Source organism: Psammomys obesus, unplaced genomic scaffold (genome assembly GCF_907164565.1).
Source record: "Psammomys obesus unplaced genomic scaffold, mPsaObe1.curated_primary_1811, whole genome shotgun sequence".
In the NCBI taxonomy this organism is placed as follows: domain Eukaryota; kingdom Metazoa; phylum Chordata; class Mammalia; order Rodentia; family Muridae; genus Psammomys; species Psammomys obesus.
This window is the reverse complement of record NW_026585504.1, coordinates 28,093,256-28,107,210: the sequence shown is the minus strand read 5'-3', so window position 1 is coordinate 28,107,210 and position 13,955 is coordinate 28,093,256. Positions and strand designations below refer to the sequence as shown.

The following is a 13,955-nucleotide window of genomic DNA, read 5'->3' as shown; positions in this document are numbered from 1 at the left end:
CCCCAGCCGCTCCTCCTGCCCCTGCAGCGAGTTCTGCGCTTTGGAGCTGTGCCAGGACCTCTGACAGAGCCTGGCAGGTTCATGAGTGGGGGGCGGGGGCTTGGTGCTCTCTTTGCAGAAGACGCCCATCTGGGGGGGCTCCCCTATTTTTCAAGCTCTCGGTGGCCCGCCCCCATCTCCCCGACCCCTATCATTTTCACGCTGATCACACACGATGGTGAACTTGCAGCTCAGCTTCCTGCCGCCTGCTTGACCCAGGAGCACCAGCAGCCTGCGGGCCTCGCCCTCCGCTCTCCCTCCTCTCCTGGAAACCCCGCGGCCTCGGGGCGCGGGTGGGGGGCTCGAGTGGGCCGGAACTACGGCAGGGGCGCGTAGGGCGCGGGGTCTCGGCGGGGAGGCTCGCAGAGAGCGGCGCCTGGGCGGCCCAGCTTCCTGGAGCTGTGCTCCTTTGACCCCAGTGGCAGTCCCTGTCACTGCACCGCTCGCGCTCCCTTCGCTCGCCGCGCCCTCGCCGCCTCTCCTCGCCCCCTCGCTCGCTCTCTTCCCCCCGATCGAGGCCGCTCCGGTGCTCTGGCCCCCCCCCCCCCCCCGCCCCGCAGCGACCCCGCGTCCCGCTCGCACCGCGCCCCCGCGCCGCCACCCCCCAAGCCCCGGGCCCTGCTGGATCGGCGGCGGGGACCTCCAGGGTCGAAGGTTCTGGCCCGCCGGCTCCCCTCTCCCCTGCCGCCCCCAGCGCTGCTCCGAGCCGGCTCGGGCGGCTCGGCGATGGCTCGCCCGCACACCGGGCGCTGAAGGCATCCCGGGGACCCGGAGCGCAGCCCGGGAAAGGTAATCCGCCCGGGGAAGGGAGGCGGAGGGCGGGGGAGGAGGGGAGGAGGCGGCCGGCGGCCGGTGCCGGGCGCCAGAGGAAAGGGAGAGAGAGAGAGAGAGAGAGAGAAAAAAATGCACACACAAAGCGGAGCCCGGGTGAGAGGTGCCTTGTCAGAGGCGCGTGCGAGGGCGCGGGGGCTGCGGAGCGCGGCGGCCCCGCCGACCCTGAGGTTGGCCGAGTGGACACCCGAGGACCCGGGGAGAGCGAATTGGCTCCCTCCCGCCCCCCAAGCCAGAGCGAATTTCTGGCCGTAGCCGTCCTTCCTCCCACTCCCCATCTCGCCCCCTCTTCCTCCCTCCCCACCCACGACCTAGCCCTCTGCCACCGACCTCTCCGGGGTGGGGTGGGGGGGTCCCCACCTCCCTGACCCCCCTCCTCCGCCCCCCGATTTCTCTGCAAAGGGGGTGGGGTGGGGTGGAGAGTGTCCGCGAAAGCCCGCGGCCGGAGCCCGGCGGCAGGGATGGGGGTGGGGCCCGGGAGTCGGAGCTCTGTTTACTAGAAAGTCCCGGGGTCGTGCGCGGCAGCTGCCCCGGCCTAGGCCGGCTGGCATTGTGTTGGCCCGAGCCCCTCGCGCCCGCCGCGGCCCCGGGCCAGGTGCCGTGGCCGGACGGCCCGGGGCAGCTTTGTGCTCCGGCCGCCCGCGCGCGCAGCGCTCCCGCGCGGACCTCTCCGCCGGCTCCCAGCGCCCAGACCTGACTCTCGGGTCTCGACCCGAGCAGCCTGCCGAGCGAGGGGGCTGGGAGGCGGGGTACGGCCGGGTGGAAAAGTAACCGTGGCCGCCCAGTTTCTTTTCTACCTAAGCAGTAGTTGTGTGTGTGTGTGTGTGTGTGTGTGTGTGTGTGTGTGTGTGTGTGGTGTTTTTATTTTTTATTTTTTTTCCCCTACCTTCTCTATTTACATTAACTTGGGGCAAGGTTGGCTTTAAAAGATCTTTTGAATCCCGGGCTTTTTGCGGCCTAGGGGTTAAGGGAGCATTTTTTTTTTTTAATTTTTTTTTAATCTAGAGGTTCGCGAGGGCGTTAGAATCCCCAGCAAGAAAAGAGCAGCATAGAAAGATGAGCAGCGGGGTTGATTTATAGCGCGCTCTCCCCCCCCCCCCCCCAACACACCCGGAATTAAGAACGAATGAGGGTCATGAAAAAAAAAAAAATGTGTAATTGATTTGTGATGGTGAAGACGCTCGCAGGTCCGGGTGGGGAAGAACAAATACAACTTTAAGTGGAGGGGAAAGACTTCCAAAGAGGGGGCGAGCCGGTGGCCTCCACCCCTTACCCCCTCCAGCCTGCTGGCCGGCTGGGTCCCCCTTCCCTTCCCAGCCTCTCCCAGGAAGGCGCCCGGCAGCTCTGGGACCCAGCGAGGAGGCAGCTGTTGACCGTGGCGGACTCGGGCTCCTCTGTGTGTGCCGGAGATGCCAGCGCGCTCCGGGGGCTTGCGTCCCAGATGCCCCACCGAGGATGGCAGCGGCGGGCGTCAGAGCCCGAGTTCTACGCCTGTCCTCGGTGGGTCCTGGGAGGGAGGAAGGTGGAGGGAGATGCTTAGCCGACCCCGGGGCAGGGAGTCCTTAACGTCTCCGCCGCCGGTGGTGGTGGCCGTGGCAAAACGGGTGCTCCGCGCCTGAGGATCGAAGAGGGAGTTATGGCCAGGAATCAGGCGGCGAGAGCTGACAGGGCAGGGCGTGTGTGTGTGTGTGTGTGTGTGCGTGCGTGCGTGTGTGTGTGTGTGTGTGTGTATGTGTGTGTAGTTGGTAGTAGTAGCTGTAACCCCCACCCCACCCCGTCTGCCCACCCTAGATTTAAAACAAACAAACCAATCCAAAGTAGAGAATTCTGCGCGCCCCCTCCTCGCCCCACCATATATAGACCCCACGCTTTGTCAGGGGCTCAGGAGAAAAGTCGTGCCCTCCCTCTCCGAAAGAATGTGCCAGCTGGGTGTCAGCAGTGCTGGAGACAAGTTCAGGTGTAAGTGTGATTGGAAGGGAGGGAGCTTAGTGGACAGAGGCACGTGGAACTTTGTCAGCATCTCCAGAAAAATAAACGAACGGAGCAGCCGCGGAGGAGGCATGTGGGCATTGCTCCCGCATGCGGGAATAAAAAGAGCAAGGGCGTGAGTTTAAAAAGGTTCTGGATCCGTGAGGCAGAAGGAGGAGAGAAGGAAATTTGGCGGGTTTGGACGGGGGCGAGATACCCTCCACCCAGTTGGTGGGGCGGCTATCTTCCTGATTGAAATGATCACCTTTATTTAAACAGGGAAAGCGAAATCCAGGGCTCATTTCTCCTGGGCTTGGCTTGGGCGGCGGGTCAGAAATTGTTGCTTTGAAAGTTTAGGGAAATCGGACTTCTGATGTCTAGGAGGTAGAGACAGTTATTTAAGCCTTCAGTTTTTAATCCCTTCCTTGCCAGCAGACTTTAAGAGGTTTTTCCAAGTGGGTTCCTGGAGAAGAAAATTTCCAGTCCTGCAGCTTAAGGGACAGAAGTGACTGCTGTCTAGGAAATGCTCAATGTGCTCACGTGGGCTTTTTTTTTTTTTTTAACAGAAACTAACACCAGCGTGAACGCTTGGCAGTAACAGTCCTGTTTAGATTTTTCTTTAGGCATTTTGGCATCTTGTACTGGGTGCCTTTGTTTGTGGATAAAATGCATTGAAGTATAAAATTAGGAGAAGAGAGCTGCTCCCTTTGACTGCTGTGATGTGGTTGGGAAGGTTTTACAGCCTGAATGTTTGAAGCAAGGTGACACAGCTTCTTAGAAGGTTAAGATGGGGTCCTTGCATGGGTCAGGCTTTCCCTCAAATTTCATGTGAAGTGAAGAGGTTTTGTTTATGGTTTTTGTCACCGAGAGCTCCCCCCATCCTTCCAAAATTCCATGCACAGCTGTCTTAGGATATGTTCATTTTGAGGTTTGGATGGAATGGAACATAGCTTTTTTTTTTTTAATAAGCCTTTTCTTGGCTTGTCTGCAAAGGTGCTGTGAAAGTTTTGAAGCTCTCTGCCTCAGTCTGACATTTCCTTCAAAGGACTCCAGATTAAAGAAGATAGACCCGGCAGGTGCACTGTTTCGATAAAACATTTGAAAGGGAACAAGGCAAAGATGAATTCAAATGAGGTGCCAGCCACCCATTTAGCCCTTCAGAATTGCAGGGGTCTGGGCTTGCTGATGGAGAGAGATTGTTTGCCTTGCTGGGGGCACAGGTGCAAAGAGGCATAGGTGTTTCCTGACAGAAAATGGAAATCTGCAGGGTGACTTTAGGATAGAGTGGACCATTTAGAAGTGGGAATCTGTCTTGTAAGTTTGGCCTCTTGTTGGCTTCAATCAGGACGGCTTGAGAGAGTATCATTCTAACCACTTCAAGATGGTGTAAATACTCAGTATGTCTATTTTATTTCTGGGCTATGCTCTCTTAGTCTATTTAGTCAGTTTTCTCCCTAAATATTTAGATTATTTCTGGCAAGGGGTACAGATACTTACTCTGAGGTCACAGTGGTCTAGACATGAATTTGGTTTCCGTTGCCTCTGAAATGTTCTGTATCTCACACAATAGACATTGATGGAAGGAAAAAATAAGAATTGCCAAGTAATTTTTATACCACTCTCTAATTTATGCAAACAGTAAGTTCTCGTATTCTGAAAATGTGTATTTTCCCCCTCTGTGCTTTGATGGCTAACATTCTTTTTAATGACAGTCATTTCTGTAACAGGAAGATGTTTTCATTTGTATTTACTTTTCAGCACCACGCAATTATGCAGCTCTGTGCTTCAGTTGTGTCTCGGCACTTTGTGTCTCAAAAGAGAATTACAGCACTTAGAACAGGACTGCAATTTGAAGCAGGTGTTGTGTTTTACTGTTATGCAAAATAACAGTAAAATATAATTGTGTAGGAAATTAAGGAAACAGCTGCAAACTTAGTATGAAAACTGCCACATTATGATTCGTAAGCAGTTCTTTACTGATATCTCTACATCAGAGGAGCAGGGCAAGATTTGATTTAGCTAATGCTACTGGCCAGATTGCCCATCAACTAGTACTTAAAGTGAGTCCTACCTCCAGTGAAGGCAGGAAGAAGAAAGAGAACCCAAAGTAATGTTTTGTTAAAAATGTCAGAACGCCAGTAAAGCAAGCAATCTTTTGAGGAGAACACCGTGGAATTTCTTAGCTCAGCTAGCGAACGGAGGACTGCAGGAGCCCTGGGTTGCAAAATAATAAAATAAGTGGCCTGTGGCTGACCATCTGCCTTTTGTTCGATATTTTAAGGTGTTTTGAGCCAAATTTCAATCTAATTTTATTTTAGATATTTTTTTTTTCTTTGAGATAGTTGCTAAGATGTCTGGAGCTTCAGGGTGCACATGGCAAATGAATTCTGATACGGAAGAGTGCGAGTTAGCTAAGGGTTATCCAATGAGTGCTTCCTGCTTCCTCCAATTGATCATCAGTGCAAGGGCTTTGCTTCTCTTCGTCTTTGAACATCTGCCGTAAAAACAGACATATCTATTGATGCCAGAAACACCCCGTACAGCAACTAATACTCTGACACTTGAATCGGAACTGCTGAAAATTTTCTAAGAAAATATGATCAGCTAGTAAGAATTACACCAATTCTGAGGCCACAGATATAATGGTTGCGCTCCCTAAAAGCTCCCTTAGGGAGGGGATTGGGAAGTCAGGGTTACAAAGTAACTGACCGATCCCATGAGAATCTGGCTCTCCACTGAGTGACTAGAGTACTGAAAGAAAGTGGGCCACGGTTAGCAAGAAGTATCGGCCTTGCCATAAAGTTCTTGGCCAGAGAGAAGTTTGTAAGTACCAGGCATTTCGTATTTAGGAAAGCGTCTGCAAGACTCATGTGTATCGTGTGCAGGGTGCTCAATTTATCTGAGAATGAGCAGAGGATCTTAAGTTTGCATTTGTCATTGTGTCCTGTGGCTCATCGAGGCATCAAGATTTCAAGTGATTGTATAATGTGATACCAATTTTGTAAGAGCCAAATATTTCAATTAGCAGGGAAGGCTTGGAAGAATCTTCAGGCACAGACCATTTATAGCTAGGCACCATGGCAACTGTGGATTTGGTCCTTCTGCAATTCACGTTAAGTGCCATAATTATAATTAGAGAGGAATTCTTAGTTTGAACTTCATTGAGACAATTCACTAGCATCTAGTGAGACCATCCAGGGTGTAACGTCCACTCTGAGGGACATGCGAATTGGCAACAGCTATATCCCTGAGGAAATTTTTTTTTTCTGAGCCAATTTTATATCTAGATTCCAAACTTAATGTGTTGTAGAACCATCTTACTTATTGTTCTTATCTTTGAAAAATTTATATACACACATACACACGTATATGTTTTTTTTTTTTTTTCTTCTTCTTCTTCTAGAACGCACAGTGGTATTGATGAGTAGATCCTTGGATTCAGAGGTTGGCTGAAACACACCATGCCTGCTTCCAGCTTTTGCTCCGGAGAGTTGTGAATTGCTAATGCCTATAGGGAGGAAGGATGGCACATGGGATTCCTTCTCAAGGCAAAGTTACCATAACGGTGGATGAGTACAGCTCAAACCCCACCCAGGCATTCACACACTACAACATCAACCAGAGCAGATTCCAGCCGCCACATGTACATATGTAAGTATTCCCCATGAGTGTGAAAAAGAAAACAAACAAACAAACAAACAAAAAACAATAGCAATCAAGAAAAGAGAAGCAAACTGAAAAGAAACTATTTTCTTAACCTTTTGCTAGGGAGAGCAGAAGTCAGTGATTTCCAAAACAGATGGGTCCATGGTTTCAAATGTAGCCCAGCAGAAACCCCTTGCATGTGCATAACTATTCACATTTTTTTACAGCACATTCAACCACAAAAGGACGTTAGGTCTTCTGATCTTCTGAAAGGTTGTTATAAGTTGCCCACATTTTGTAGGTAAGAACTGAGAGGTTACAGTGTTTTCCTAATGCCACACAGTGAATTTTAGCACCTCACCCTTAGTTCAGTTTGCTGTTCCTTATATTGTTTACTGCCATGGTGAAATATTTCTTTAAATTTTTCTCCAATATTTTCTTATCCCACTAAGCCTTTACATTCAGCTGGGAAATAGGCCTAATTGGAACTAATTGTCTGGCTGCTGCTAAATCCATTGCCTCCCCTCTTGCTAGTGAAACGTGGGCTGCATTATGCAAGACTTGAACAATATGGGGAACAAAGGGTTAAGGCAGAGTGGAACAGTTGGTCTGGGGAATTTTACTTTTCTTTCCCTTGCTGGTATGAGGGAGTAAAGTAGTTACGGAGAAAGTATGGGAGAAACCCAGAGGCAAGGACACATAGCACCTGGTCACACACTAACCTTTGCCTGGTCCTCTGCAGCAGAAATGCCAGGCTTTCAGTGGAAGGGGGCAGAAGGTCACTGTCTGTCTTGTGTATTCAAGGCCTTGTGCCCATTCTTTATGAGCCCCCTTCCAATGTATAACACGAGTCTCGCAGGGCAGGACTGAATGTCTTTGAACACTATTGTGTAGTCTAGAGGGAAAGGTAAAGGTTTTGTTGGCTGTTTTTACTCTTGGCAGAATTGAACTTAAGGCATATCCAAGTCACAAGCTCTTTCTTCCAGAAACAGTTTTATTTGGGCATTTAAAAAAAAATAGTAGCCCCCACTTCCTAACCTATACATACACACACACATGCACACACACAAACTCACCCTCTCCAATTCAGAAACATTAACCAAATAGAATGGTGTTTTCCTTGATTGCTTGGATATTAATGTAACTATCAGGGTGCTGTTTTGTAATAAGTTCTGAAAGGACCTGTGATGAGGTTTATGCAAAGTGGGAAACTCCAAACAATAGCTTATAGGAAAAAATAAAAACAAAATAAATATCACCACCACCACCACCACCAATAACAACAGCAAAACTAAAAAAAAAAAAAAAAAAAAAAAAAAAAAAAAAAAAAAAAGAACAAAAACATCTTCTCAAATGGTTGGTTTCTAAGAATTTCCTGCTGGCTGTGTGTGGGAATGTGCTCATTGTTGTGAGGGACTGCTGACAGAGGGCCAGACAGAGGTTTGCTAAGATGGTAGTTTTTCAGAGCAATAAGTGTGTATTTGTTTCAAATACTCCTTTTATTGCTTCCATTTATTCCCTTTTCTTCAAGTGTGTTATAAACTCGGGGCGTGGCGTAGTTTAGGATTCACCTTGGCTTGCCTCGGCAGACTGATGTTTGTATTAGAGAATATCAAAGACCTCTGTAGATCCTGTTTCCAGAGAGGCAGAGTCAATGCTGCTCTGCCCAGATTCCTTGGGAAATGGCTGGAAGGCTCAGCCACTGCTCAGCTCTGAAGACATCCTCTTATTTGCTCTTGACCACAGGAGTCCACTGGTGAACTGTGACCGCTTGATCAGACAAAGTTTTTAAGCCGTGTACGCTTAGAACTGATCTTAGATCCAGCTGTGAAAACTTTAAAGGGTCAATTTCTCTCTCTCTCTCTCTCTCTCTCTCTCTCTCTCTCTCTCTCCCTCTCCTTTCTCTCTCTCTCTCTCTCTCTCTCTCTAGGAGTGAGGACCTAAAAACCAAACTTCCCAACAACAAAAATGATGTTTGTAAAGGCAACCTAGACAGCTGTGGAGCCTGTCACCGGACTCCAGCCTGGGAATCGGGTCTCCTCCCGTGTGGCTCCAGTGTGGGTTTTCCCTTTCATTACCGCTCAGCTTGGCTCCCTCTTACCTTGGGCTGTCCTGTCTCAGTGCCTCTGAGTTAGCTGTTTTTCAGAGCTGTGACACTTTTCTGCTCTGATTGTTGTTTGTCCTGAGCTAGCTTAGTTCCTGCACCCACAGGAAGCCTCTTGTCCTCTGCCTTGGGACTCTCTTCCCAGTTCAGGATGATTTATTGTATCTGCTCCACATTACCCTCTAGTTCCTTGTCTTTTCTTTTCTAAGACCTCTATTATTATTTTTCTATCTATCTGTCTATCTATCTATCTATCTATCTATCTATCTATCTATCTATCCATCCTCCATCTTTTATTATCTTTTGCTATCTGTGTCTAATATCTATCATCTATTATTATTTTCCTATCAACTACCTACCCAACTATCATCTATTATATTTTATCTATTTAGTTTTAGTTATTTAATTATTTATTTTCATTATTTATTATTAAGCTATCTATTTACAAATCTGTATATTTATGTAAATTTGCGGTTATTTTATCTTTATCTATTTGTCGTGTTAACAATATTTTCTATCTATATTATTATTTTTCAGTCATATTAACTATTAATGTTTTTGTACCAATCATCTATCACCATCTGTCTACGTACCTGCCTGCCTGTCTGTCTGATCTACTGATTGACAATACATTTGATTACGTGTTGATAGGAGGATCCAGGGTCATTCTGGGGTGGTGAAGGTATGCTTTGCCAGGAGTATGGCTCACCACTGCCTCAGCCTTACCTGTTCATCTAAAGGCCTGCCATTGCTTTGCGGGTTGATAGCCTAGGTCATGACAGCCCCTGCTAGGTTGTAGGCGCTTGGGCATCTTCCTTGACTGCAATCAGGTTCTGTTTTTGTTGTATCACAAACATTACCCTTTGTCTAAATAGAAACTCAAAGTGACTGGAAAGTACTTGTGAGATATTGAGCCTAAAATTTCCTCCTGATTGTTGGAAAAGTTCTGACATGTCACGGCAGACATGTTTTGGTCCATTCCTATAGCTAGTGTTTCTTTTCTACTTGAAGCATTACATATTTATTTTGCTCCTGATTCTTCAAGAATTCTCTTTCTTTTCTCACTCCCATGTAATGTCTGTGAAGACCCTTGACAAATGCTAGAGTCCTTTGTCTTCTTTTGCTTGACCTAGTGGTAGCAGTGGGTATTGTCTCAACTTAATTAAGGAATTTTCACTTCCCACTTAACATGGGTAGTCTCAGCTCAGCCTTGTAACTAGCCCTTGTCCATGCTCTCCCTCTAATCAACTTTCCTTCCACATGCATCAGCTTATTCATAGGTAAATAATTGCACCAAATGACTGGCACTATTTTCAACTTTGACTTACTAAGGCTGCAATTAAAACAGTGCCACGGTGTGGGACAAAAATAAGTAAGAGCCAGTTGCCATCATTATAAAGCATACCCACTTTAGAGCTGGGTCCCTCACCCAGTTTAAAGAGATTTGGGTTTAGTCCTTATCTATAAACTCTTAACAAGATTGCAACCAGACTTTCTAAGAACCATCACTTTGAATTTGCTTCTGACGTAGGCTTTTCTTTTCTTTTCTTTTCTTTTTTTTTAAGTAATCCTATCTGACTTTAGAAAAGAAAACCAAAGCACAGCTGGAGTTAGTAGACCAAAATTTAGCCTAGAATATGAGTCCTTTCTTACTCACTCTTGATTATACTGATAGACGAGATGACTGAAACCTAACAATTAATAGGTCTTCATCTGCCCACAAGCCCTTCATCTTTCCTGAACAGAACATTGACTAAGTTATTTAGTATTTTTAATGATGATTAGAGAGGGCATTTAAAGAACCATTTTAGGTCTGAAAACGCCATAAAGACCTTGTGTGTTTTTAATGACGGGCGGCCTAATCACACATTCCAAAACTGTGTTGATAAGGTACCTCCAGCTCTATTAGTTTTAGCACTGGAAATCCTGCTTTATTATGAGGAGCCCGTTCGTTTCTTGCAAAACAGGATGGTCAGTCACACTACTGAGGTTAATTTATCTTCTTTTTTATTTTGTTTTAAGGGTTGTCTATGGGGAACCTTGAAGCCAACTCTTGTCTCCTGTTCTGGCACTTTCCCGTGTCCACACCTTCGCCCCCAGTATTTTCTTTCTCTTTGGTTCTTTACCAAACTCTAAGAAAGTCACATCATGTAGAAAGAGGTGGCTGTCACCAGTAGAATTTTGTTTCTTTTTTTCACCTATTGAGTTTGGTAAAAGGTTGTGAAAGTAAAGGGGTGTAGAAGAATTCTGAGTAGCAGCCCGTGCCAGTTGTTATCATGAGTGCCTGTTTAGTTGATTCCAAGTTTCTTCCAAAAACGACCTCCATCCATTTACTGATCTGTTTGGTCTTGTCTTCTGCAAGGAGTCACTATGAGGCTTTTCCTGGTAGAATTTGGGGTAGAACTTTCTTCATTGTCAAGGTCAGCAGCCTTTCAGGATCATAAGCAGCCAGGAAGGTCCCTACATCTCCAGTCCACCATGAGAGTGGCAGTCCCAACTGAACCACATGGCTGTTCGGTGAAGACCACCCAGGGTTTTCTCCTCTTAGGTTGGGCCTGGATTATGTACTCTTCTTGTCAGTGTCTCTGGTTCCCCTAGCAGAATTATCGCAGGCTACTTCAGCAGGAGAAAGAGGATCTGACAGCTGAAAATGTGTAATTGTTCCTGTTACTGTATTGTTGGAAAAATTTGGGGTCTCAGTATTGTCACCTATGAAGTGGGCTCAATGTCATAATGCTTGTTAGCCCTAAGTGAATCCCTTTCATTGTCCATGCCTATGATTACCACCAGCAGCCTTGGGAACATACAGGACCAAAAGGTGCTGCTTGGTACACAGACATGATAGTAATTGTGGCTTTGTGTATTAATGAGGACCACAGGGTTAAGGCGTTTATGAACTATTTGGCCATATAAAACGTCCAACTTTATTCTCGTTGCACTGTTGCCTAGTGTAGCGTTCATCCGTGTTGTTTGGACACTGAAAAATCAAGAAGCAATCTTGTGCCTGAAAAATCATTTCATGACAGACTCATACAGTTTTTATAGATGCATCGTCTGATCTAAGCTTTCATCCTTTCCCTGTTTGAGAATGTGGTAGGAAACACATTAACTTCAGGATTGTGTTAGGTATCTATAGTTCAGGAAAAAAGGAAGGTGAGGTGTGGACGTGAAATGCCCCTGACTCACACCTGCTTGAAAACTTGGCTGCCACTTATGGCAGTCACTTTTGGGGGGGCTGTGGGTGTCATGGCATATGGGGTCTCATTGAAGCAAGTTCATCATTGGAGGATGGGCCTTGGGATGCTAGTTCAGCCCAGGTTTTACCTTCTTGGACTTCCTGATCTCCAAAGGGTGGAGATGTGATCAGGCTCCCAGAGTCATGCCTTCCCCATCATAGTTGACTGAATCTCATCAAACTACCAGCCAGAGCAGATCTTGACTCTTTTGAGTTGCTTCTTGTAGAGTATTTGGTTGTGAGAACAAAAAAAAAAAGATTAACTAATACAATTATTACATAAAAATGATATTTGCTTATGTGTAAGGACAAACATCAGTTTTACTAATGATCGCTTTGTTAACCACTTGGTGTCAATTTTTGGGTAGTCACCTTTATCCATTATCTACTTTTATATATTTGGAATTAATTTTGTAAAACCATGTGGTACTTTTTCAAAGGAATGATAATTTGCCTCTATGTCTTGTGTTTTCTACAAGGTGTATGTTAAAGGCTTACTTCTGCTTATGTCTTCTCCTTTCTTTGGGTCTCACTTAGCTTCCTAAGGGTGACACTCTGTTCTTGTTTATAATACAGTCAAGGAGCAAGCCAGATGCTGTTCAGCTTGCTCCCATGTGCCAAGGTGCATGTGAGTGTGAGGCCAAAGGATAGTCCTTCAGAGTTGGTGCTCTCTTTCTGCCTTTTTGAAACAAGGTCTCTCTTGTTCCACTCTACCCTCCAGGCTTGCTGGCCCATGAGCTTCCAGAAAATTTTCCTGTCTGCTGGGCGTATCCATCCTCCATTTTGTGAGTTCTGGAGGTTGAGCTGCTGTTGTTGGGCTTGTGTGATGAGGCAGACATGTGCTCCCCACAATGAGCCACCTCAGTGAGGAAACTTTTTTAGAGAAGACAACAGTGTATCAACAGCTTGCTGTCATACACACAGGAGGGTCTCGGGGAACTTGGATTCTGCTTTTGTTGGGGCCACTAGTTAATTATGGAATCGCCACCAGGGAGCTAGGCCTCTCTGAACTCAGGGCTGCTCACTAGCTACCAGGCTCCATGGCCTTGAATATCCTCCTTTTTTTTTTTCCTGGAATTTCTGTTCTTTATCTCAAATCCCCCTCTGTTTTGGTCTATTTGTAATTAAGAACATAAACCCCATCTTGTTAGTGCTACTCCGTGGGGAAAGAATATTAGCGGGACATCGTAGAAATGCTGGATGGGAAAGAAGTGATCTAGAACCTTCACATTGGGGAAAGGTAGTATCAGTGAGTGAATTAACGTCTGGTGTTCAGTAAAATCTCTAACAAGGTAGATGTTCATTCTTCACTTGCAAGACTGGACTGTGTTGACTGTTTTACAGAGTCTACTCTTCTCTCAGAAAGCTTCATTCTCTTTCATATTACAGGTTTGTCATTGACCTGCACGTTCGCCTGACCATAATTTATAAAAGTATTTTCAATCTGAAATTGCCTTATAGATACTGAATGGTCCTTTTTAGTTTGTGCTCACACAAAGAACAGTGGCTTTCTTTGCTTTCCTGCTTTTTTTTTAATTGTTATTTTTTAACATAACGTCATTTTCTACATTCCCCCAGGCTGCCATCTTGTGATCTGGTGATAGTTGGACTTCTTTTTTGAGCTAACTTTTCCCTTATTTTGCAGATATCTCTATTACCATTCAAGCAATAACAAGACAAGCTAAGATTAGGTATTTTGTCCACAAGGGTTTATTCTTAGGAACCTTTCTGTATGATTGTACAACTGGTTGGAAATGTTTTGACTGACTACTGGGATATCAGGGAGAGAAAATCATTTAACAAATAAAAACATATCTGGGGTTAGATCTGCATTTTTTTTATTTATATGTGTATGTCTGTGTATGCGTGTCTGTGTATGTCTGTGTATATGTGTATGTGTGCACACGTTTGTGGTTGTATACATCAAGCATTCTTATATGCACTGGTATGTGTGGGGGAGTAGCAGGGGCCCAGAAAAGAACTATGGTTGTCATCCTCATGGACAGTATCCACCTCCTTTGACACAAGGCCTCTTACTGACCTGTTGCTCATCAGTAAAACATTACTGGTTGACCAGCAAGCCCTAGGAATCCTCGTCTCTGCCTCCCCAGGGCTGGCGTTACAAGCATGAAT

At 46.2% G+C, this 13,955-nt stretch overlaps 1 protein-coding gene across 1 annotated transcript in view; it reads left to right on the top strand.

The window, feature by feature from the left end:
- Window positions 1–639: 639 nt before the first annotated feature.
- Window positions 640–13,955, top strand: part of Mpped2 (metallophosphoesterase domain containing 2) — a 170,159-nt gene continuing 156,843 nt past the window's right edge. The window contains exons 1-2 of the mRNA XM_055604164.1: window positions 640–828; window positions 6,242–6,489. Of these exons, the coding sequence (XP_055460139.1) occupies window positions 6,362–6,489 (128 nt within the window). The 5' untranslated portion in view covers window positions 640–828; window positions 6,242–6,361. The remainder of the gene's footprint in view (window positions 829–6,241; window positions 6,490–13,955) is intronic.